This window comes from Lissotriton helveticus, chromosome 2_1 (genome assembly GCF_964261635.1).
Source record: "Lissotriton helveticus chromosome 2_1, aLisHel1.1, whole genome shotgun sequence".
Taxonomy (NCBI): domain Eukaryota; kingdom Metazoa; phylum Chordata; class Amphibia; order Caudata; family Salamandridae; genus Lissotriton; species Lissotriton helveticus.
Genome location: NC_136059.1, coordinates 846,875,396 through 846,899,537, shown reverse-complemented (window position 1 = coordinate 846,899,537; position 24,142 = coordinate 846,875,396). Strand labels below are relative to the sequence as shown.

At 41.9% G+C, this 24,142-nt stretch overlaps 1 protein-coding gene across 1 annotated transcript in view; it reads left to right on the top strand.

The window, feature by feature from the left end:
• CEP120 (centrosomal protein 120) overlaps positions 1 to 24,142 on the top strand; it is a 337,501-nt gene that overhangs the window by 68,360 nt on the left and 244,999 nt on the right. Inside the window, exons 4-5 of the mRNA XM_078675575.1 lie at positions 8,714 to 8,855; positions 16,199 to 16,347. Coding sequence (XP_078531701.1) covers positions 8,714 to 8,855; positions 16,199 to 16,347 — 291 coding nt within the window. The remainder of the gene's footprint in view (positions 1 to 8,713; positions 8,856 to 16,198; positions 16,348 to 24,142) is intronic.

Genomic DNA, 24,142 nt, shown 5'->3' with positions numbered 1-24,142 from the left:
GCAGGACACACACTCGACTCTATCTTCACCTCCAGCAAACACATCTCCTTCAGTCACACCACAGCTCTCCATTGGACGGACCACAGCTGCGTTCACTTTGTCTACAAAAAGACCACTACCCACAACCACCCTCAACGTACTCTGCGAAGAAACTGGAACAAAATCACCATCGACCAGATCTCCACATCGCTTCTTCAAAACCCCCCTGCCTATTCATCGAACCCTAACCAAGCAGCCATCAACCTCACACAATGGCTTACCAACAGCGCCGACAACCTAGCACCCTTGAAAAAACGTCAAATCAAACTAGGTAGCAAAAACTCCCCCTGGTTCAACGATGAGCTTAAGAAATCCAAGAAACTCTGTCGCTCCCTTGAGAAGGCCTGGAAAAAAGACCCAAACACTAGCACCAAGGACGCCTTCAAAAACGCCACCCGTATACACCACCAACTGATCCGGACAGCCAAGAAAGCCGCATTCAAAGACAGACTAGACAACAACGCCCACAATAGCAAGGAATTATTCAACATCGTCAAAGAATTTACCAACCCCACTGCCAACTCCAACGACATCACTCCCTCTCAAACCCTTTGCGACTCCTTAGCTTTGTTCTTCCACGACAAAATCGCAAACATCCACAACAGCTTCGACCTCCAACCCGGAGACCAACCCACCCAACCTTCTGCCGAACCTTCACCCCCCTTGAACATCCTTTATGACTGGAACCCAATCTCCACCGAAGACACCATCCGCCTGATGAACTCCATCCACTCAGGATCCCCCACAGACACATGTCCTCACCACATCTTCAACAAAGCAGACTCCATCATAGCACCACACCTCCGAGACGTCATCAACTCCTCCTTCAACTCCGCCACCTTCCCGGAAAGCTGGAAACACGCCGAACTCAGCGCCCTCCTGAAAAAACCCACAGCTGACCCCACCGAACTAAAAAACTACCGCCCCATCTCGCTCCTACCATTCCCGGCCAAGTCATCGAGAAAGCCGTCAACAACCAGCTCGCCGCCTTCCTCGAAACCAACAAATCCCTCGACTCCTCACAGTCCGGCTTCCGAGCCAAACACAGCACTAAGACCGCCCTTATCGCAGCAACAGATGACATTCGATCACTACTGGACAACGGAGAAACAGTCGCCCTCATCCTCCTCGACCTCTCCGCAGCCTTCGACACAGTCTGCCACAGCACCCTTATACAACGCCTCAACAACATCGGAATCCAAGGAACTGCACTAGACTGGATCACCTCGTTCCTTGCCAGAAGAACTCAGAGAGTCCGCCTCCCACCGTTCAAGTCAGAAGCCACCGAAGTCATTTGCGGCGTGCCACAAGGATCCTCCCTTAGCCCCACCCTCTTCAACGTATACATGAGCCCCCTCGCGACCATCGCACGCCAACACAACCTCAACATCATCTCCTACGCCGATGACACTCAACTGATCCTCTCACTCACCAAAGACCCTAACACCGCCAAAACCAACCTACATGAAGGAATGAAAGAAGTAGCAGAGTGGATGAAGCACAGCAGTCTTAAACTGAATTCAGACAAAACGGAAGTCCTCATCTTAGGCACTTCCCCCTCCGCCTGGGACGACTCTTGGTGGCCAGCGGCCCTAGGAAAAGCACCCATCCCAACGGACCACGCACGGAACCTGGGCGTCATCCTGGACTCCTCACTCTCGATGACCAGACAAGTCAACGCCGTTTCATCATCTTGCTTCAACATTCTTCGCATGCTCAAAAAAACATTTAGCTGGATCCCCACCGAAACTAGAAAAACGGTCACCCACGCACTGATTACAAGTCGCCTGGACTACGGAAACACCCTATACGCCGGTACCACCGCAAAACTTCAGAAAAAACTCCAACGCATCCAAAACGCTTCAGCCAGACTCATACTAGACATCCCGCGTAAAGACCACATTTCTGGTCACCTGAAAGACCTCCACTGGCTCCCTGTCAATAAGAGGATAACATTCCGCCTCCTCACCCACGCACACAAAGCACTTTACGAACTTGGACCCGATTGCCTCAACACGCGACTTTCCTTCTACACCCCCCCCCGCCAATTACGCTCTTCCAACCAAGCCCTTGCTGCTATTCCACGCATCAACAAAACCACCATGAGAGGAAGATCCTTCTCCTACCTGGCGGCTAAAACCTGGAACTCCATTCCCATTCACCTCCGCCTCACTCAAAACCACCTAGCCTTCAGAAAGCAACTTAAAACCTGGATATTCGACAAGTAATTCCCCACCCTTCCTCAAGCGCCTTGAGACCCTCTGGGTATGTAGCGCGCTATATAAATTATTTGACTTTGACTTTGACAGTCCAGCCTGACACCACAGATTAGTTTCTGACCCCCTTAGTAGGAGTGAGCCCCGCTCTCATGGAACAGAAACAATGTCTGCTCTAGAAAGAATTGTTATCACCTCCTCTAGGGAGGATGGTAAATCAGCATATCGAGGCAGGAGGCTTCAAAGGCTTCAGCCGTCTTTGATATGCAACCCAAGGCTTCTCCAGACAGGGGAAATTCCACCCCCGGCACTGAGACCATCTGGCACCAGGACAGGTGGGAACATTAGCTATGCAGGAGGCATGTTGCGCTGCCAGGCTGGACACACCTGTGACCAGCTTGAAGTGAATACGAAGTTCGGAATTTCACCATCTTGTGTGAGGTGGAATTGGGAATTCTGGGACTGGGTGATGCCCACTCCCCAAAGAAAGTGTTCATCTAGTGGTGTAGTGACCCCTGGGGTAAGTCGCCCCTTTGAAGCTACCCCTCACTCCCTTACACACCACTCAAATTGAGTATTTATGGGACCCCCTGATACCAGGACTTCAGATTTCGATGGTCACAAAATAGGGAATGGACAAAGAAGACTGCTGACATGAGAACGGAGGAACACGATTGGCTTGGGGCCAACCCTGCCAGCTTCACCTACGCTTGTTGAGCAAGCACCTTGTCCTCCTGCTGTGCAGACTCCAATGAACCTGCAGGGCTGCCAGTGCTTCGCAAATTGCCAGTTCCACCTGCAGCCTCATTCTGCAGGCCCCCTCCAGCCACAAGAGATTCCATTACCAAACCTGACGCCAAAAGACACTACTGCGCCGAGCCCCACAGCCAAAGGAGAAGTGGACCAACAGTGTCCCTAGGTGCCCAAGCATATCAAGGGTCAAGCCCCCCTGTGGGTTCTCCCGGACTGCTCCCCCAGTCCCAGCTTGCAGCCTCGTTAAGACCAGATCGTTGCCCATTAAAGTGAATGGGACACCCGACACCGTCACACTCCTCTGCACCCAGAAGCCCCAGAGCCTCCTGATGTGACCTGTTAGTGTGGTCTTGTTCCGTGCCCCATACTCCCCTTAAGCCCGGAAAACAGTCCTGTAAGTCAATTTTAATTCCCTGAATACAGTACTCGTTTTCCCCCATAGGATAACATTACCGCTCCCAAATATTGCACTGTAAACTTTTGAAAATTGTAAAAATTCATAACTCTGGAAGTACCTACCTGATTCCGATGATCTTGGTTTCTAAATTCATTTTAAAGTATGTATTATTTTTATAAATTGGTGTTGGGTTTCTTTATTGAGTATGTGTCTCATTTACTGCCTTTGTGTTTGCAAGAAATGCTCAGCACTACCCTCTGATGCCTAACTGCTCACCTGCACTACCACAAAAGAAAGCATTTGGGGTGGCATTTGTGCCTCTGTAATTCTTTTAGGGTTTGCCTGTACTCTCTACACAGTGTACCTCCTTTTGGTCCACTATATAAAGAGCCAGCTTCCTACACTTGCCTTTCTTTTTAATTACTCCCTCTCCACTAGTTGATTACCTATGTGCTCCAGTCCGGCAGTGATCCAATCTCTATTTAGAAAATCAACCTTCCTCTAGCAATTGTCCAGTATTGCACCCTCACTTGTTCTTAAAAATACAAGAAAGACTGGTCTTCAATCATCTCACTATGCATACATTCCACTAATCTCCTCAACTCCCTGCAATCAAGATTTTGTATCGAAAATTCCATTGCAATAGTTTCAACATGTAACTAATCTCCTCACTACTGCTGACCACATCCATCTCTCTTCAATCCTCCTACTACTAACAGCTTTCTGCTGCCCTTGTTCTGTTGAGACCTCCACACTAATGTCCTCTCCTCACTCTCTTGGCATCAGTAACCTAGTGAACACCTTCAATTACGTCCTATGGTTCCAGCTGCTCTTTTACAGTTACTTGGAACTTCTACATTTGTACCCACTCATCTCACAGTGGGTGTCCCAATAGGATCAGTCTTTGACCTTCGTCATTTCCCTTTTGTACACTACTACTTTTAGTGATGGAATTTCCTCCCTTAGTTTCTCAGATCACATTTATGGTGCTGAGACCCAGATTTTTTTCTCTTTTCCAGAGCTCACAACTGACCTTCATGCCTCACAGCTGTCTATCGCTGGTGGATTTATGGTCGTTCATGCTAAATTGTGCCTAACTTAAGTGCTATTCTCCCACTCCTCTTCTCCATCCTCCTCCCGGGCCAACTCGGTTTATTTTCCCTCTGAATCACTCAGATTTGTTTAATCAACTAGGAATCTTTGCATCCTCTTCAGCTCATCAGTGAAGAGGGAGTCCTTCATCACCAGCATAGACATAGCAGCATGATTCCAACTACATAACGCATGTAAATTTCGCTTCCTGGTCCATTTAAATATTGTAATATCACTTAACTCGCTGTTTTCAAGTAGACTGGGCTACTACAAAAGTGTACTGGTTTTCCTCTAATACTTCTACACAGTCCTAAACAAAACTTTGCAAAATGAACATTTAGTGTCCTTTGGCATACATTCCACTCCTCCTACCACCATCAAGTAGGATGGATAAAAACAAAACAGCAAAGCATTGAATTAATTATATAGCACATAGTAGTAAACAAATCAATTAACAAACTGTTCCCCAACTATCTTGCAGAGTCCTGATCGCAATACTACTCATCACACACTGTTAATCACAACCTTTTGACTACACCTACAGCACATTGTTTTTTCCTCAATTTTTGTACCTGTGGCTGGGTAGCCCATACCCTTGATACCCCTTACCCTTTGTCACCTAGGCCTCACATTTTCTCATGGATTTAAAAAGAAAATGCACTGAATGAACACCTATTGAAACAAGAGACACACTCTGAATAACCACTGTGCTGTATATTTTTACATAGCGTATCACCTAGAAACTATTTATACCTTTTTGTTAGTCACATCTTCTTCCCATTTGTTGTCCTTGCCAATTAATAAGTTAAATATGTGAGGAAAATATCTTACCCATATTGATTTCTCTACCCTGTAACGAGCTGTGTACTAAAAATTTTTTTAATCAAAATGTTATGTTGGTGTCATTAAATACTCAAATTAATGTAATCAAGGCTGAAGCCTAATATTATATAAATATTCACGGCTGAAGCAAGCAGTTAGGTGCAATTAGAAAAAGTGAAAAAGCTGCTTCTAGTTTATTTTTTTGGGTCAATCCACATAGGCTTGTACAAAAAATGCTACCTTAAACATGCTGTCCTAAAGCCTTGCAACACAACATAATTAATAATTAAATAATAATAGTAACAATAATACTATAGCCACAATATATCAATCTCACATATGATGTGGTTTGTAACGCATAAATTGCAAAGACCTTGCCATCATATGGGACTACACTTAAGCCAAATATGCATGCCACATCAACATTCACAGTGTAAGAAATTGGATTATTAGTTGTGTGGGTAATAAACACAATCCTTGCTAGGCTGAATCTCAAAAGTCACTAAATAAACCTGTGCTCAACCCTCTGGTAGTTTGATGCAAAAACATTCAGGCTTAATTTAGAGGCAAGGTGTACAATTTTTATGCAGCACTCAAAAAGTAATAAAGTGAAAACACAATACAAGAAAAAAAAAACACCAGTTAAAACAATTGAGTACATATTAATAAAATACATGACACCAAAACAGCAAAAATGCAATAATTGGAACTGATCCAATAATTTGAACCGGAGTAATAGCTTTTAAATGTTGTAGGTAACAATAGTACCAAGAAGTACAAAGCACCAATCGCAGCTATCTGGTTGTGCTGAACTGGGTCAGAGTAAAAAGTTTGGACCTACCAGGATGGAGTGCGGGTTACAAGGACCAGGTTTGTCCTGTTGGAAAATTTACCTTCTAACTTAAACCAGTTCCACTGAGGAGCCTCAGGTGGAGATTTGCGTTGGCAGGGGTCATGAGGAGACCTCTGTTGGCGTGGTCGCTGGTTGGACTTTTACCATGAGAAGATCGTTGTTGGCACAAAGAAATGGTCGCTGGTTGGAGCTTCATGCATTGCAGACACTAAGAGCACCTTGCAGGCGAAGTCCGAAGGCTGAAGCTGAGGAGGCATTGCTGGCAGCTGAATGCAGGTCCCGTGGTCAGCTCTGTGAAGTTTGCTCGTGTTCGCAAGGTGACTGGGAATGTTTTTATTTTTACTCTTCTCAAGTGAAGAGCCCAGACCCCTAGAAGTTTCACCTGGAGTCCAGTTCTAGCAATTTTCAGTTAACAGCTAAGGGTCCTGGATCTGGGGTCGCACCTCTTTAAAGTCAGGACTCACTCCAGCGGAGTCCAGCAGCGAGACTCGAGCAGGTCCAGTTGGTTTTGCTCAGCTGGGCAGTTACAGGGAAGGCCTCTGGAATCTTCTTCTGTCAGTGAAGCACAAAACGTAGGCTAGCCAAATGACCCTTGGAGTCACTTCTGGGTTCCTGGATTCAAGGCAAACAGGTACAGTCTTCCTTCTTCAGACAACAGGGCAATCCTCCTGAATCCTCTCAGGCCCAGCAGTGTTCTGATGAGCGGTTCTGTGAGTGCCACTTTTATAGCTAGTGCCATCTTGTGTGTTGGTTAACCCCTTTGCATAACCCCAAAATGGTTCGGGTCTGTTCTTTCCTTTTCCATGTGTTTGGCTCAAATCTGTCTAGGGAGACAAATTGCAGGCAGACCCAGGTGTGGCAATCATTTGCATGTGACAGGGCAGTCATCTTAAGAAGTCAGTAAGGGGGTGGATACAGCACTCAGGCTGCCCTTTGAAGCTTAGAAAGGGCTAAATACAACTCCACCCCAGGCCAGCCTGTTCAGGAGAAGAACATCTTTCCCCACATAGAAGGTCCTTTTGAGCCACTAACAGTCATGTGACTCTGGGCACTGGCAGAAAGGCACATTTGGTTTAGGCAGAAAAATGGCAACTTTCTAGAAGTGGCCTTTCAGAATTTAAAATCAGACTCTACCCTTAAAGAGGGTTTTAAATTACAATTCAAATGAGTGGAATACTTATTTCTCTATCTCCTCCCTAACTGAAGTTATCACTTATTAAATGTAATAAGGTAAGCCATTGTTAGTCTATGAGAGAGCTAGCTTTGTTACAGTGAAAAACTGTCAGGGCATGTATTCTAACATTTTTCATGCCCTACTTTTTAACTGCCGTCCAGCCAGCCTTATGAGTCTTTTGGGCCTACCTTATGGACGACTTATAAGTATTAAAATGGAAGATTAGACCTGGCAAAAGGTTTGTTTTGTCAGGTTGTAATGGCTGTTTAAATTTGCACTACAGGCTACCGTGGCAGGCTTGAGACCTGTTTCACAGTGCTACTTTAGTGGGTGGCAATATGAGTGCTGCAACCCACCTGTAGCATTTAATGTGCAGACCCTGGGTACATAGAGTGCCGTTTTTCAGGGACTTGTAAGTAAATTAAATGTGCCATTTAGGTGTTTACTGATTTTACCAGCTGTTTACTGCTGGCTAACATGTGTAAAGTGTGCAGAGTCCTAAAAGCCATCAAAAACTGGTTCAGCAAAGGAAATAAAAAAATCTGGGGTGACGCTGCAGACAGGGCCAGGTCCAGGTCCAACATACAGTATGCAAGCAAATCAAATCCAAGAACTCGTATGCACCAACAGATTCAATATCTGTCATAATACACATCTGACCGACAACAAATATTTTAAAAATAATTTTCATGTTTTGAAATTACACAGTTGATGTAAGATATGCCATTTTCCACCGTTTGTCATAGACATTCATGCCTTTTTTGTGAATAGCATCCACTCGTAATTCACTTTTAAATCAGTCATTTGTTATGCTTTTTTTGTTAGCCTGATTTAGTTAAGATCATATGCATCATTTTTTATTTTGTGAATTGCCTCGTTATTTTTTATTTCTTAAGTCTTTGAACAATGACGAGAAGGACATTATTTCTAACCATTTATATCAAGGCAGTTAGTGTGGTTCATCTAATTTATTTTGTTGTGTAGGATCGCAGCACTTTTTTTTATAACCGTTCTTCATTCTGAAAACTTTATGAGCCATGTTTAGCCTTTTATTTTTACGTTTTTCAGCTTTGTAAAACATTTAATGCTGTACCCCAAATCATTTGATTTTAATGTTTTTTATTGACATGTGAGCGTCTTCTCCACCTCCCACTCTTACCTTGTGTTTGTCTTACAGCAGTAATACTATGCCAGTTAGTAGGTGTGTTAATGTGAAATCCTTGAGTATTGTCTGTTTTGGTAATTCAGTTTGGTAAATCATCAATTGAATCTTCATTTTTTTTTTATTTGTTTCTGTAATATGCATCATATACACATTTCGTAGCCATGAAAACTGTAAAAGCTGCAACACATTTTTTACTGTACAGGCACCAAAATGGTATCCTCTGTTGAGCAGTAAATACACCAAATATAAACCTGAAATACAGATCACTATTGCCCTTGAAACTGATACGAAAGCTCTAGAGGACGGTTTTAAAGCTAAGGAGGCTCCCCCAAGGGATGGAAGAGGTATGCAAAATCATTGATTGTTTTCTGCTTTCTTGAACTAAAAGAATGTCACAGTGCAATATATGCTCATAAATGACAAGACTTTGCATTACTTGATAACTGTTTTAATTGTGCTGAGTGAATGCCTTTTTGAGTGTTTCTAGCTCAAGCTCTAATTTGTCCCACAATTTGTACAACCTCCACCAACACTGCGTAAATATTTTAAAATGTTATTTTCTAAATATCGCCAAACTTGTTTCAAAATGATTAAAAGATGACTTTATACTCTGCCCAATGAAAGATCAGATTAAGTGTTTGAAAGTGAGCAGGGGTGTTATTTTTTAAGTTTTTTTTGTTTAAAGATGGATTTAATTAACATTATGTTGGCATGTTGTTTTTTTAAAAAATCGGGAATTGCCATTAAATAGTTCATGCTGGCAGGCATAAAGGCAGGACGAAATTCTATCAGACTGCATGAACCTATTAGATCATCCTAGCACAACGTCCAACACCATCAGTGACTGGGAGCAGAATTGCAGGATTCTGATAACAAGGCACAGAAAAAAGAAAACCCCCCTCTACTGCTAACTACTAAAGAGAGAAAAAAACGCCATGGAAGACGAAAACCATCATCTCTGTAAAAAGGACACTAAATCGGGAATATGCTTGTTGAAATGTAATCTGGTGAAGGAACAGCAAGACAAAGTCTGCAGTGCAGTGTGATTGGGCAAGAAACAGCACAACATATCCTGTGCATTCATTGTGCTCTATTCATGCAACTCTAGAGCCTTCTGGAAAATAATTCACGGGCTAAACATAAGATCTCACTGCAGTTTTTGGGGCTAATAAAAGTGAGCACCTGCGAAAACATTAGTCAGCAATAGAAGAAGCCAAAGGGTCCTATCGAGCTTGCGGCGGCCTCCCGACCCAAAATCATTAAGCAAGACAGCCAGACTCGCAGGACCCCCAGTGAGATGAGACCCAGCGAGAAGAGCAGGCATTCCAGGAACCGAGAATGGTCATGGCAGAATCAGGGTTGAAGCAGTTTAAGAGTGAAAAAGATCCAGATTAAATGAATTTCAAACAAATTGAAAAAATAATGCGGAAGACCGATCAATGGCACCCCGATGGCATCTGAATGGACTCTCTTCTGTCCTCTATAAAACTGACCTCAAACAATGGGCAAAAAACCTTGGCCTTCTCTTCAGCGCAGTGAACCTTCATCAAACAGTTCCAGATCCCTGGCATGGATCAGTAATCCACCCGATCTTCAAAGACGTATTTAGATGTGACGCTGCAAACTATCATTTAACAGCCCTACTTAACATCGATTCTAACTATTACGCAAACTTACTGCTGCAAGTTTTGCAAGAATGGGTGGACAACCTGGTGCTTATCCCTTGGAACCAAGCAGGATTTAGTCCTGGCTAGAGATCTTTGTCCGGCCTTGCTGCCCTGATCCTCTGCATTGAGAAGGCTCTCAATCAAACATCAACTTTATATTGACTTCCAAGCAGCATTTGACAGGGTCCTTCATAAATTATTATGTACCTGCCTTGGGATACCATTGAAAATTATGAGAGCCATCCAACTCCTTCACACTGAAACCTAGCTGCATGTTAAATTGGTTGATGGCTCAAAAAGCTCGCAGAAAATATACACAACCATTGAGCCGAAACAAGGTTGTGTGCTCGCCCTCTTACTTTTCTCTCTCAAAACAGTGTTTATTGGTTTTAAATAGGCTTCCATCTTAGTAAAGCATATGGCACAACCCATCACAAAAGTGTACAGCTACTTCAAATTACAGTATATCATTACCTGGGACTGACCAGGCAGTTATAGCATACCTATCGGCCACAATGTACATAACATAAATATGTATCCGTCGTATTCAATTAGCCCCTCCCGCCCCCCTCAAAAAGCAACTTATGGTACGCGTACAACATATAGACATCTAAACAGGCTCTTCCTTTCCCCAGTGGGGGATTTGCGGGTATGCTTAGCCTGGGCTAGCTCTGTCATTAAAGGTGCTAACCAGTTAGAATTCGATGAGGTGTAGTGCCCTTGTGCATGTGGGACACGCACATAGAGTTAAGCCTGTTGAAAGGTAAGTCACCAGGGGTCCCCAGACATACTCAAAGTTTTTATGAGAGTCGGATAAGATATCTGCCATTCTTTCCATTGTTACTGCACTCCACAGCCTTGCATGCCACTTAGTCAATGAGGGTGCATTCTTTTGTTTTCAGGCCGCTGCCACTGCCATCTTCGCTACCCCCAGACATAGCCACACCACAGACCTGTGCCCTCTCGTTTGAAATCTATTGGACTCCCTTCTAAGCCCCAACAGTATGAAACAAGAGTCACTGGGGACCGGGTATCCCAGGAACTCTTTGAGTTGAGCCAAAATCTCATTCCAGAATGGCCGAATAGTTGGAGGATCCCACCATATATGCATAAAGTCCACAACTTTTACAACATAGTTTCGACGCGGTGGAGGAAATCGTTTTGAATTTGGTGGGTAGAGATACCAGTCAAATAACAATTTATAATGATCTTCCAGCATACCCATCGAATGGTTACATTTTGGAATGCCTTTCCAAAGCTTAAGCCAGCTGGTCTCTGGAACAGATTTTCTAAGAGTGTTCTCCCATCGTTCCATGTGGAGTGGCCTGGGGGTCAGCAAAGTGTCCAATAGAAGACTATAAAGAAAGGAAATGCACCCCTTCGTCCCACAGCCCCTTTAAACAAATTGCTCAATAGGCTTGAGGTCTTTGATGGCTGCCAACCATACCTCAGGTTGAAGAATGCAATGCTTTAATTAATTGTAATGAAAATTTCTGTAGCAAGGAGATTGAAGTCCCGCTGGCAATGTTCAAATGTTATACTATCTCCGTTGTGGAAGAGGTCAGAGACCATAAGACAGGACACCATGCCTCAAAAGGTCCCAGTTATAAAGCAGGAGTAAACATTAGGTTAAAGTGAATAGGAGTAAAAGTTGAGGGAAACGTGGTCCATGCAGCTTTTATTCACATCTACCCACACCTTGAGTGCAGTTTGCGTAGAGATGATCACCACAAATGTGTGAGTGCCCTCAGTCCTTCTACTCTATTTTGAGTTGGGTGGACTGTCCTCTTTCTGACAACAGTGCCCCCGCGAACTTCACCATCAGACAACTTACTCCTAGGGACCAATTAGTTGTCGCCCGTTGTAGTAAGGACATCAGACCACCCACACTAATTAAACGGAAAAAATACATCAGATCCTCTGCTCTGTCACCAGCATTAAAAACATGATGGAATTCTTCTAGGGAATCACTGTTTTTTGTTTTTCAGCACCAAACATCCGCTTTGGGAGTAAAAACAAAACAACTTGGTATTTCAGGAGAACTCATACCAGACTTGGAGTGGAACCCCTGTAAAAGAGGATCCTCTGAAGGCACAGAGATCACTACTGGGCCAGCAGTGATATCTAAATGTAATGTGCTGGCAGCACACCAAACTATAAATTGGTCCTATAGTGTTGCCACTTGTTATGCAGTCTAGGCCCAATCCCAACAGGGATTAGCTATTTTCTTTTTACCTGCGTCCACCTATTATTGGTAGAGAAAAGGCTGTCTCAAATAAACAGAGTTCCATGTTATATCCCTTCTATGTTCCAAACTCACCAAAATGCAGGCCAAGCCTCTACCTGTCATACACTCTTGGCACAGCTAGTCCTGTCTCAAATTAGCTGAATTCCAGTCCATACTTCCCAAAATCTCCCACTTACAGATATACTGACCCAAGTAATAATTCCTAAGCAGGGATTTTACTGCATATGCTAAAGTGAGTCTGTGGGCTAGTGTTATGCTCATTGTGCTGGCAAGAACATCTGACCCTCCCCTCCAGTCCAGCCATTACTCTCCGAACTTCTACCAACCAAGCTTCAATGCAACAAGGACTGTCTTTAGCGCTGGTGGCTACTGGTGCGACAATGTTTGTTGGCACCCTCCCAATGACCTCCACAAATTCCATCACTACCACCCTCCAGCAGTGCACCTTCGGCCTCCATAACAACTCTATCTCAAATGTATTTCTTTTGCTTTATTTCTTTTTGTTTAAAACTGTTTATTGCTTTATTATGGCGCATTACATAATATAGTTGTAGTACCTATTGGCAGTAATACATTACGACCTGGCAAGAACAGCAGTATCAAGAGGACTTTATTTCCTTTGCTTTATAGTGCAACTCCACCAGTGTAGGCCTCGCATGTTATCCATACCGGGAGGCAGTATTGTTTAAGAGTGCTGTGTCTGTAGAAACACAAACTCAGGACTTAAAACATAACACCGTAGTTGGCTTCAATAATAAGAATTAATTTCTAGGTAAACTAACTTTTTCTAGCAACATTAGGATAATCAAAGATACAGGCGCTGTTTTGGTTTCAATTGGCTCAGAGGTAACAGTGGGTCTATTTTTGAAGCAAAACAGCTGCAGAACTGGCTACTGAAGCCCAATGCCAGAGGGCACCTCAGGCAAAGGAGGACTCACAGATGGCAGAGTCCAGCAGCTGATGCACAGTTGAAGGAAGTATTTGATGGCCAGGGTACTTCAAGAACTGGGTGCAAGCCAGCAAGCCCTTGGAAAAAGTTGGGTTCAAGGATGTAGAGAGTGAAGGTATAGTCACTCTGAGGCAAGAAGCAGCAGGCAAACACAGCAAAGCAGGTATCAAAGTGGGAATCCTTCCTACAGCACAGCAGCTCTTCTTCCTGGCAGAATGTCCTTGGTTCCAGCAAAGTTCTCATTTGGTGGTGTCAGGGGTCCAGTACCCAGTTGTGCCTTTGAAACGGGGGACTTCAAAGAGGCTTTTGAAGATCACAAGGTCCCTGCCTTTCCTGCTGTGGCTCCAGACTCACTACAGGGGGGGTATGCAGCTCTTTGTGTGAGGAAAGGCACAACCCTATTCTGGTGCAAGTGTCCGCTCCCTCCTCCCTAATCTACCTTCAGAAGCCCCATTAGCCAAGGTGATGGCCCATCAGGGTGCAAATGTCACACCCCAGCTCCTTTTGTGTGACTGTCTAGGGGAAATGCACATGGTCCAGCTGTCACCCAACCCAGACGTGTATTCAGAGACAGGCAGGGGCACAAAATGGTTAGAGTAAGAAAATGCAAAGTTTCTAAAAGTGACCTTTTCAGATTTACAATTTAAAATCTGGCTGCACCATAAGTTGTGATTTTAAATTGTGAGTCCAGAGACACCAAACTCCTAATTTCTATATTTTCTAAATTGGAAATTACACTTAAAAGATGATGTAAGGCAATCCCAGTCTTTACCTACGGAAGAGATAGGCCAAGCAGTGAAAAATGTATTTAGCAGATTTTCACTACCAGGATTTGTAAAACTCATAAGTGCATATTCTGCCTTTTAAATACTCTGCACCTTCCCACAAGGCAGCCTAGGGCCTACCATAGGGTTCTCTTATATGTTATCAAAAGGAAGGTTTGGGCCTTGCAAGTAGGTTAACTTGCCAGTTCGTAATGGCAGTTTAAAACTGCAAACCCTGTCTGTGTAGTAGTAGGCCTGAGATATGGTTTAAGGGCTACTGAAGTAGGTGGCACAATTAGTGCTGCAGGCCTACCAGTAGCATTTAATTTGCCAGCCCTGGACACAAACAGTGCAATTTACTTGGGACTTATAAGTAAATTAAATATGCCAATTGTGGATAAGCCAATGTTACCTTGTTTTGAGTACAGAGCCGATGCATTTTAGCACTGGTAAAGTGCCCAGAATCCTAGAGCTAGCAAAAATGAAGCCATTTAAAGAGGAAGCCAGAAGGCAAAATGTCAGGGGAAACCACCCCAAGAATGCCAGTTCTAATAATCATCTACTGCATTAGCTGCATATTTTTAACAAAACAAAATGTTTCTAGCGCAAAAAGTTCAAAAGTCACTAAAATGCATCAAGGTGTGTTGCTATGCAGTGGAATGCCCTTTGCAAGGGCGGAGTGTTCACCTTTCAGTTGTTTACTGCTATTTGGGTGTTAAACTGCTACTATTGAGGTGCAAGCAATGCCCAGCCTGTGTTAACAAGTGTAAAAATGACAAAATAACGAAGTAATACTATCACAATATGTGCTGCATGACGCGCCATAATTTGCCTTTACTTGCAACATAATTTACTCAACCCTGCTGCATAATTTAGCTCTCCTCTGCCAAATAATTCCAGTTGTCCTGCCTATACCTTGCAGTTTTCATGCATTTCTTTGATGGTGGTTAATAAATGTGCTAGAATAGATTGTCAGTTATAAACTGCAAGTAGCAAAAGCATATTTCTGACAAAGGCAGTAACCCACTGAACTATCTAGATGAAATGCACTTTTGTGATCTGCATGGTATACAGTGCTTTGCAACAGGAAAATTAGCCCTCAGCGCTACTTTGTGGGGAGTCAAAACTTCCACTACACAAAACACCGATCTCTCTCCAGCAGTTCCATTAATGACCAAGTGGATTTTGAAATTTTTTGTTGTTGTTCGAAGATTGATGTAGCCTAGGAACTCTGCAGCAGGTGCTTTTAAATCCAAAATATATATGAAAACTTGGCGCCCACCAGTCACACAGCCCTGAAGTTGGCCCTGACTGCACCTCTCCAAGTCCACCTGTCACTTCGCAGACTGGTGCTCACAGCTCCATTAGTGGAGCTCAGTTTACCTACACCCTGCTCCCAGTCAGTTTGAGCTCTGCATAACGAATAAATTATAGATCCAACTTAGCCAGAGAGCAGACTTTGTTTCTCTATGCAGGATATTGAGCCCTCTCTTAACGGTCCCCCAGCAATCTTGTTGATTTACCTGAAAGTAATTTAATTATTTCTCATTTTATTTGTTCATTTTAATTAAATTTTTATAAAGTTCAATCCTTGTTGCACATGTGTGAGAAATCCATAAAAGTGACATTCAAATCAAAATATAGAAAAAAATGATCTGGCACATCAGCAAATTGTGGATAATGGTTTCTGGGTTAAACAAAGACGAAGTATCTGAAGACTGACTTTTAAAATACACGTCGGTAGGATTAAAATCTGGGCCATGTTATTGACATTCCCAATCCATCACCATTCATCTTCCAACTGTGATGCCATTGTTGCAGCAAACCTGATAGCTATTTACTCCTTCTTTGAAACTTTCCTCTTTTACCTGAGTGTGCCAATGAATACAATTCACACATTGCCTCTCACGAGGAGGAAGGCAGAGGACGTCGTAAACTTTCAGTTATTTAATTACGTTATTATTATGATTACAACATATTTAGTACTGATTAAAAATGGTGAAATGCAGAGAGTTGAAAGTTCACAAACTGGCTGACTGCGGTTTTTCATTTCTCCAAGTGCCAACTGTTCTTTCGGGATTGGACCCACAAAATCTTGAAGCAGTCTTGAATGAAGTAGAAGGCTATCATCAGATCGGACCGGCAGAGTACTGCAAAGATAACTTTGTTTTGTCTGTAACAATAGCATTTGCCACTCAGTTGGAGCAGGTAATATTTTTCACTGTAATTCATTTCAGATTGGTGTATGTACATAAATATATATGTGTATGTGTGTGTGTATATACATGTGGATGTATATATATATATATATATATATATATATATATATATATATTGAAGCTGACTATTTTGTTTTGACTTTGAAACGTTTGTTTACAACACAGTGTTTGTTTTAAATTTAGTAAGCCTGTAAACAATATAGGAGGCCTGAATGTATAATTGGAACTTGTTTCCCCTTTGCCTTGAATGTATTTGACAGAGAATAATAAATTGTCTTACTATTGTATTATAATTGTATTGTAATTGTATTTATATACCGCTTACTACCCCTCACGAGACATCGAAGCACTTTTGGAGAGTAGCACGATACTCGGAACCCAAAAAGGATTAGTGGTAGAGTAGTATGGTGAAATTTGAGTAAAGTTAGTTGGATAGAAAAAGATAATGGGGAGATAGAAGAGGGAAGAGTTTAGAAAGTATTTTTCGGGAGATCATAGTAGTAAGATGAGGTTTGGGATTAGTATAAGGAGCAATGGAGGAGAAACTAATCTTTAGAGGTGGGTTATGGAGATCATAGTATGAATATTTTTGGGGTGAGTCAAAGGAGGGATAGGTGAGGGAAGAATTTATAAGGGCTTATTGGGAGATTATATTAAAATGAGGTATTGGATAATCCAAGGAGGGATAAAGGAAGGTAGAGTCTAGAAGGGGTTATTTTGGAGATCATAGTAGTAGAATGAGGTTTCGGGTGAGTCAGAGAGTGGAAGTAGAGGATATGTTGAGAGAGGTACAGGGTGAAATATAGGGTAGTGCATTGGAGAGAGTCAGTTTTTTTTATTTCTTAACAGTAGGAGTAAAGTAATAAATATATAGATATATAAGTACATATTATTTATATATATCTATATATATATATAGATATATAGATATATAGATATATAGATATATAGATATAGATATATATATAGATATATATATATATAGATATATCAAGAAATGCACATCTATACATACATACAATCAAAATAAATGTTTATATACACAGGGATATGCTGTATATTAGTGTTTCAGTATGGTGGTTATGTAGTAATGTATGAAAAATCACATTGTAAGTGTGATCTTCTTTGTAACCTGAAACCTCTGAAGAGGTCTTATTTAAGCTTTGGGCATTCAGTCATGAAAAGGTACAAAGCACTCGTTCACAGGCGGCATCTAAATGCCAGTTAGCAGGACAATTCTGCTAAACAGCTGTTACAGTGGGCTATGGAGAAGGATTAAATCTTCGTGTTATGTGAAAAAACAAAAAGACAGGCTAAAAATTAGGATTTTGCAAAAAAAAACAGGAGAATTAGTTACGGAAAACCCATAAAGAAATCATTAAAATTCAAAAAAAGATTTTCTTGAAGAGCTCGGGCTTAGGTGATAAATTGGAATGAGAAAGGGAAATAAGAAGATATGGTGGAGAGAAAGTATATTTCAGTTTTTGATGGATTTAATATTTTGCTGCTTTGATTTTATTTCACTACAAGCATGCTAAACCTAAAAGCTATTCAACACAAAGCATAAGGTTCTCCTACATCCCGTTGAAAATCCTCGTTTTCTGTTTTTTTTGGGCCGATATTTGCACAATGTTTTCACCTCACCTTTGTGATATGTAATGTGTTTCTCCAGTGAGACACTTGCTAATGCCTTGTTTGTTGCATTTTTGTTTACCATAACCAACTCCCACATACAGAACTTGATCTGAATTGAAAATAGTTTCTGGTTAATTTTTTCACCTAAGCTCCTCTTCTCTAGTTGTTAGCTAATTCCTAGCCTGCACATAGTACGAATGTAGTCAGTCCTTTACACATTTCTGTTGGGTTTACCGAGCAAGGACATAACGTGCAGTGGCATTATTAAGGAAGAAGGAATGGCTGTGTCCAAGAAAAAGTGGTCCCTGTGGTAGTTGAAAATGTAGGCTAACAACTGCAGTGAGTGAGGTACTTATTTTTTGGGAATTTCAGGTCTGAGCGGAGCACTGGGCACCTACATAGTGATCTAGTTCATCAAAGTTGTCCCGCCCACGTTACTCAGTAGACAGTTGCATGTCCCCTATGACTGAATGTTGCAAGCCATTTTATGTCCTCTGGATTACTAAAATACATGGGATGGGGCACAATATACGTAGGTACAGGAACTCTGGCAAGGACAGTGAGGGAGGTTTGCAGGGGCATTTTGTGAGGGGAACACACATAAAATGGATACCGAGGTTGGGTATGAAACCGTAGGGCAGAGTCAACATGTTTTAAGTAGTTTGCATTCTGAATGTTCAGGAATTGTTCAATTTAAAGAAGTTCAAATAGTGTTAAGTGTATATTTCAATTTCCCACTAAATAGTACATGTTAACAATTGTTTCCTCAAATTTTCCCATCGATTTTTACATTTATTCCCAAAGAAATTTGAAAGCCTTACTGTAGTGATTCACTTGATGTGCTGGAATGGAACCCTACTATGTCACAATGCTGCCTCATTCTCTAATATAAGTTGATTAGGTCTGCAATGTTTAGATTTAAATTGGAGGCAGCTTCGTTTAATATCGCTTTTCCACCTGCATGTACCAGTGGTTGGCAGTGTACACTTCAAGAATAAAGACCTGTGTTTTTCCTTGAGTGATTACCACATAAAAATACTGGTGATGAGCTCCAGAGCCGCCACCATCAATAGGAAACCATCCAATGCATGCAGAATGGTCTGGGCAGTAAGCCTATTTCTTCAGGGACGTGTGCGCGTTCAGTATTCTGTTGCCAGTGCATGTGTGCCTGCTCATAATCTTCTATACAGAAATGCCTTCGCATCATTAAGTGTTGTAGGTCCCAACCGGTCCTCATTTTTAAATAGATGATGTCAGTGTGCAACTTCTTTGCTCCAGGCCTCAACTAAGCCTTGTGCTTTTGTACCAGACTTCATTGTGCAGTCTCATCCCCATGCGTTCCCTTCTGTTGGAATGCAGGAAGCATCGTTTTGGCATATTGGTGAAAATATTTCTTCAGTGACGCACAATCTTTCAACTGTCTATTTTCTTCAAATCATGCATGATTTGGTGAATCACAATAATATTCCCAACTGTTTATTCTCATATTGATATCCAACGTAAACTCAACTATTCTTTCTAGGTAGTAAACTGCTGTGATGCACGCACACACACACACACACACACACACACACACACACACACACACACACACACACACACACACACACACACACACACACACACACACACACACACACACACACACACACACACACACACACACACACACACACACACACACACACACACACACACACACACACACACACACACACACACACACACACACACACACACACACACACACACACACACACACACACACACACACACACACACACACACACACACACACACACACACACACACACACACACACACACACACACACACACACACACACACACACACACACACACACACATACATACATATTCTACTGTGGGTCTCATTGACTGGGTGCAACAGTGACTCACACTGTAATTGTACTAACTATATTACAAAAGTGATGCAGATATAACTTTGGCAAGATAGCAGGAGGTGTGCCCACCATCTTATTTACATTTTATAAAGGTTGACATTTTGTAAAAGCACTGTACCCTAATGTTGTTTTTTTATTTCTTTTTTTGTGTGTTTATACTTGTGGTGCCGCTCCCATCAGTTCTGCACATTTTTTCTTTTCTCTGTGATGCAGCCGGTCAGTCTTTCTCCATGTTTTTTGGGGACGGTTGGTGATCCACCAATCCCTTGGTTCCATGCTTTTGAGCCATAACTTGGTTCCATGGAGCATCATCATCCTAAAAATCTTCTTTAAAAACGTAAACCCTTCTTTAAAGCCTTTCGCACATTTTTATAAAATGGGCGCAACATCGTAGAGTACATGGCATCTTGTAATGAAACCTCAACACAGCCACATAGACCGATTTCTCCCCCCCCCCCCCTCCCCAAAAAATCGACCCGCTACTTGGAGCTGTTCACAAACAATGAATAAAGTTAATTCTAAACATTGTCAATAAAAACTATAGCTATTACTAGTGACCAACAGTATGTTTAGTTTAATTGACTTCATAGATTTCAACTCTACATAGCATTGTACTGTAAGCTTATTCAACTATTTTTTCCCTATCCACTTGCTTTCTGGCCACAAATGAAGATTTTGTCCACACCAAATTACCCTTGACTATAGTCTTGGGGGTTTTCAAATAGTTCTAGCCTCACAAGTCCCCTTAAGGAGGTCTTCATATAATTCTGCCATTGGATACTGCTCGCCAGAGCTAACGCTGAATGGTCCCTGGTTGAAGTGTGATTCAGCTTTATATCATCCCTTACCCATTGAGAAAGCCTTTGAAGCAAGTCGATGCATAAATTGATTTTCAGAACTTTGTAAAAGTGAGCTATCAGTGTACTCTCATATGCCACTCCCATAGGAAATGACCAGGATGCATTTGGCCAGATACATTTTTAACATGGCTTGCAGGGGTATGGTGAACAACCTTGAAGCAAAATCAAAGACTGAGGATATAGTTCTTGACAGAAGGTGTCTTTGCTGAAATTAATGGATACCAACAGTTAAAGCGATCAAACAATACTACCAGATATGGGAACAATTCGACCTACTGAAAGTGTTAACTGTCAATTTAAACACACTAGTTTTAGTTGACCTAGACCCAACTACCATTGCATGGGATTTACGGAAATTAGTAGTTAAGTATGTCCTTGGCAAACCTCCCCTCTCTATGTGAAAAGACTGCGTGCACTCGCCGTCCGCCCTAAACCCAACCAAAATGTAAAGATTGTGTCAATTGTGTAAAAAAGACACAATAGAGGGATCTATTTTTAGGGATATCATGATCTTCCAGAGTTTATCCCAATTGACCATGTCAAACACAGAGCTGAGGTCCATAAAGGCCATATGTAAAGCACCTTGCTGGCCACTGTGCATTTATTAATGATCAAATTGGGATTTAGACATTGGTAAATAGCCCCCAACACAGGTCAAAACCCATTCTGGAAGTCCGATCGTATTTGGTTATGCTGAACTCATGTATATAACGTGTTGAAAAAGATCCACCCAATCACTTTGACCACTGAATCTATTAAAGAAATTGACCTGTAGTAGCATGGATTGTTTTTATTACCTTTGAATTATGACTAGGAATCTGGAATGCGTATCGTCACTGCAGCACTAATAGTCATAGTAAGTAAAGGTGCACAGAGCGCAGAGTCTGATTTATACAAGTCAGGAGGGACCCATAAGATCCAGTGATCTTGTTCTTTGAAGTCAGGTTAATAGCATCACTGCCTGACGCAAAGATGAGATGTGCCTATGAGCATTGAAAAGTCTCAAGTCATGGAAGCAGAATAAGTCGAGTCATAAATCTCCTTTAAATGTGAAACCCAGGATTTCGATGGAATAGGAGAGCAACCCAGATACACACTCCGATGGAGAAAAGAAATGCCGGTTTAGGATATATCAAAAAAGTGTACTATTTCTACAAATCCTAGTTTGAGGCAACTGCCTCTGGGCTGCCTCCCCTAGCACTACTTTCTTTCGCTGCTTGCTTGTATCTAGAGTAGCAAGCAGCCACTTCTTGTCTTACCCTCAGCCTATTCTTTAGAGCCTTCAGTAGGGCACTGTGCGCTTTGAAGTACATATGATCGAACCACGTGCACGCTTGATGGCTTTGAGCTGCACACAGCAGGCAAGGTTTGTTTGACAGCCTTACAAGTCACCATAAGTGAATCAATAATTGCTACATCAGTGGAACCCTCATTCAGTCACACCTAAAGCTCAGGTAAACATTTAATAGAAAATTGCTCTCTGAAGTCTTTCGGGACCAGTTTCTCCCTTCTCAATCTGTGCTCTCTGACCAACTCATGAAAGTTAGACAACTTCAAAGACATATGTGGTTCGTGGTCACTATGAACACCTAAAAGTCAATTACCTTCTGACACAGGAAACGAGAGACATCTTGAAACATCAAGATTTAATCCGGAAATTATTTTGTTATTACTTTCTCTATGCTTTGAAGGGAGGGTAGTGTCCAAGCACCCCCTGAACATTGTGTTTTATGAAGGAGAAGTTATAGAAGGGTACACGGAGGTAGTAAAAAAAAATGTAGTTCGGTGGTCATTCAAACTAGCTTGGTGGTCCTCCAGTATAAAGTTTTTAAGAAAAGGCAAAAAAAGGGGGAAGATTTTGAGACCTACCAGCTTTGAAGAGGTTAATTGCTGACTGTCGATCTGAAGTATTTACTGATCGATTAATTCAGGATCAATTAATTTGCCAATACTCAGACGGAAATTCAACAGAAGCTACTTTCAATAGGGAATCCCTCACTGGGTGAAGTTAACAGTCCAATGCATTCAAAATTCTTATTTGTCAGTCAAAGAACTAGAGTTTAAACACAATGATACTGTAAATAATGTTAAGTGAGAGTGGACAAGGCTCTTTAAAATACACTGAGTTCTGCTAAGGGTTTTTTTTAAAAGTAACAACATATTCAGGTGTGAGAATTCTGCATGTATGAAAGGTGGGAGAGTTTGTTCTGAAAAAACTGTGCCTTGCAAAATTTGTAACAAATTTGATTAGTTGGTCAAGGTCTGTCGAAGTGCTAAACCTGACATGAGCAATGTGATGAATGTGTCAGAGGCTTCCGAAATTACTTCCTCAACAAACATAAAAGAAGATTTGAGGGACATAGCTTTAGTGGTTCATGAGAACGAAGTTGTCAAGGGTGATTCTTTTGAATATGTGGATCAAAATGTGAGCACTGGACAAAAACTTGTTTGTTGGTAGACTCTGAAGTGAGAATTACAATGATAATGCAAGATGTGTTCCAGGAGGTTTGGCCTGACAGACTTTTAGAATCTCCTGATAGTTCACCTGTGTCTTATGAAGGGTGAATAATTGAACTGCCTGGTTATTGCAAGGCTATTCTTGATTTCAGATGAAGGAAAAACTTTTGGTAAAATGTATGTTGCTGTAAAGGGTTTATTTATTTTTGGTTGACTCTACTAAGGATTGTTTCACGTGGTATTAAGACTTGGATGAAAAGATCCAGTGTTTGTAGTCAGGAGTGACAATATGACTGAAGAAGTCACCGACATGTTTCCTTCTGTTTTAGCCAAAAAGTTAGGGACGCTCAATGATCTTCAAGCACTAAATCCGAGTCAAGGAGGGAGTGGTACCAGTTAAACTTAAATTGTGCAGTTTACCATTCCGCATAAGGGATGATCTTGAGACAGATTGTTATATCTTTGTGGATAGGGAATAACCAAACCAATTGAATTCTCTTTTTGGCGCTCAGCCTTGGTGGTAAAATGAAAATGCAGTGGGGAATTGAGGGTATTTGTCTACCTTTGGAGTCTCAATAAGGCAATATGGGTCGATTCACATCCTCTCCTCAAAATCACTGAGTTGTTGCTTATGGCAGTTGGCTATAAGCCATTTACGAAGTTACATTTGGCTGCTGCTTACAACCAAGTCATTTTAACATGAGTTGGGGCATTATAAAGCATTTATTTCCCCGACAGCAGCAACACTTCCGTATCCTTCAAAACTTTGGATACAGGATACTGGCAGCCACAGATGCTACAAGAAATATGAGATTCTGAATTATACTACCAAACCCACAATGATTTACATTTGACATTGAGCCCTGATGAAGTTCCTGCTGTGGAACGAAACGCGTTGACTGACCATT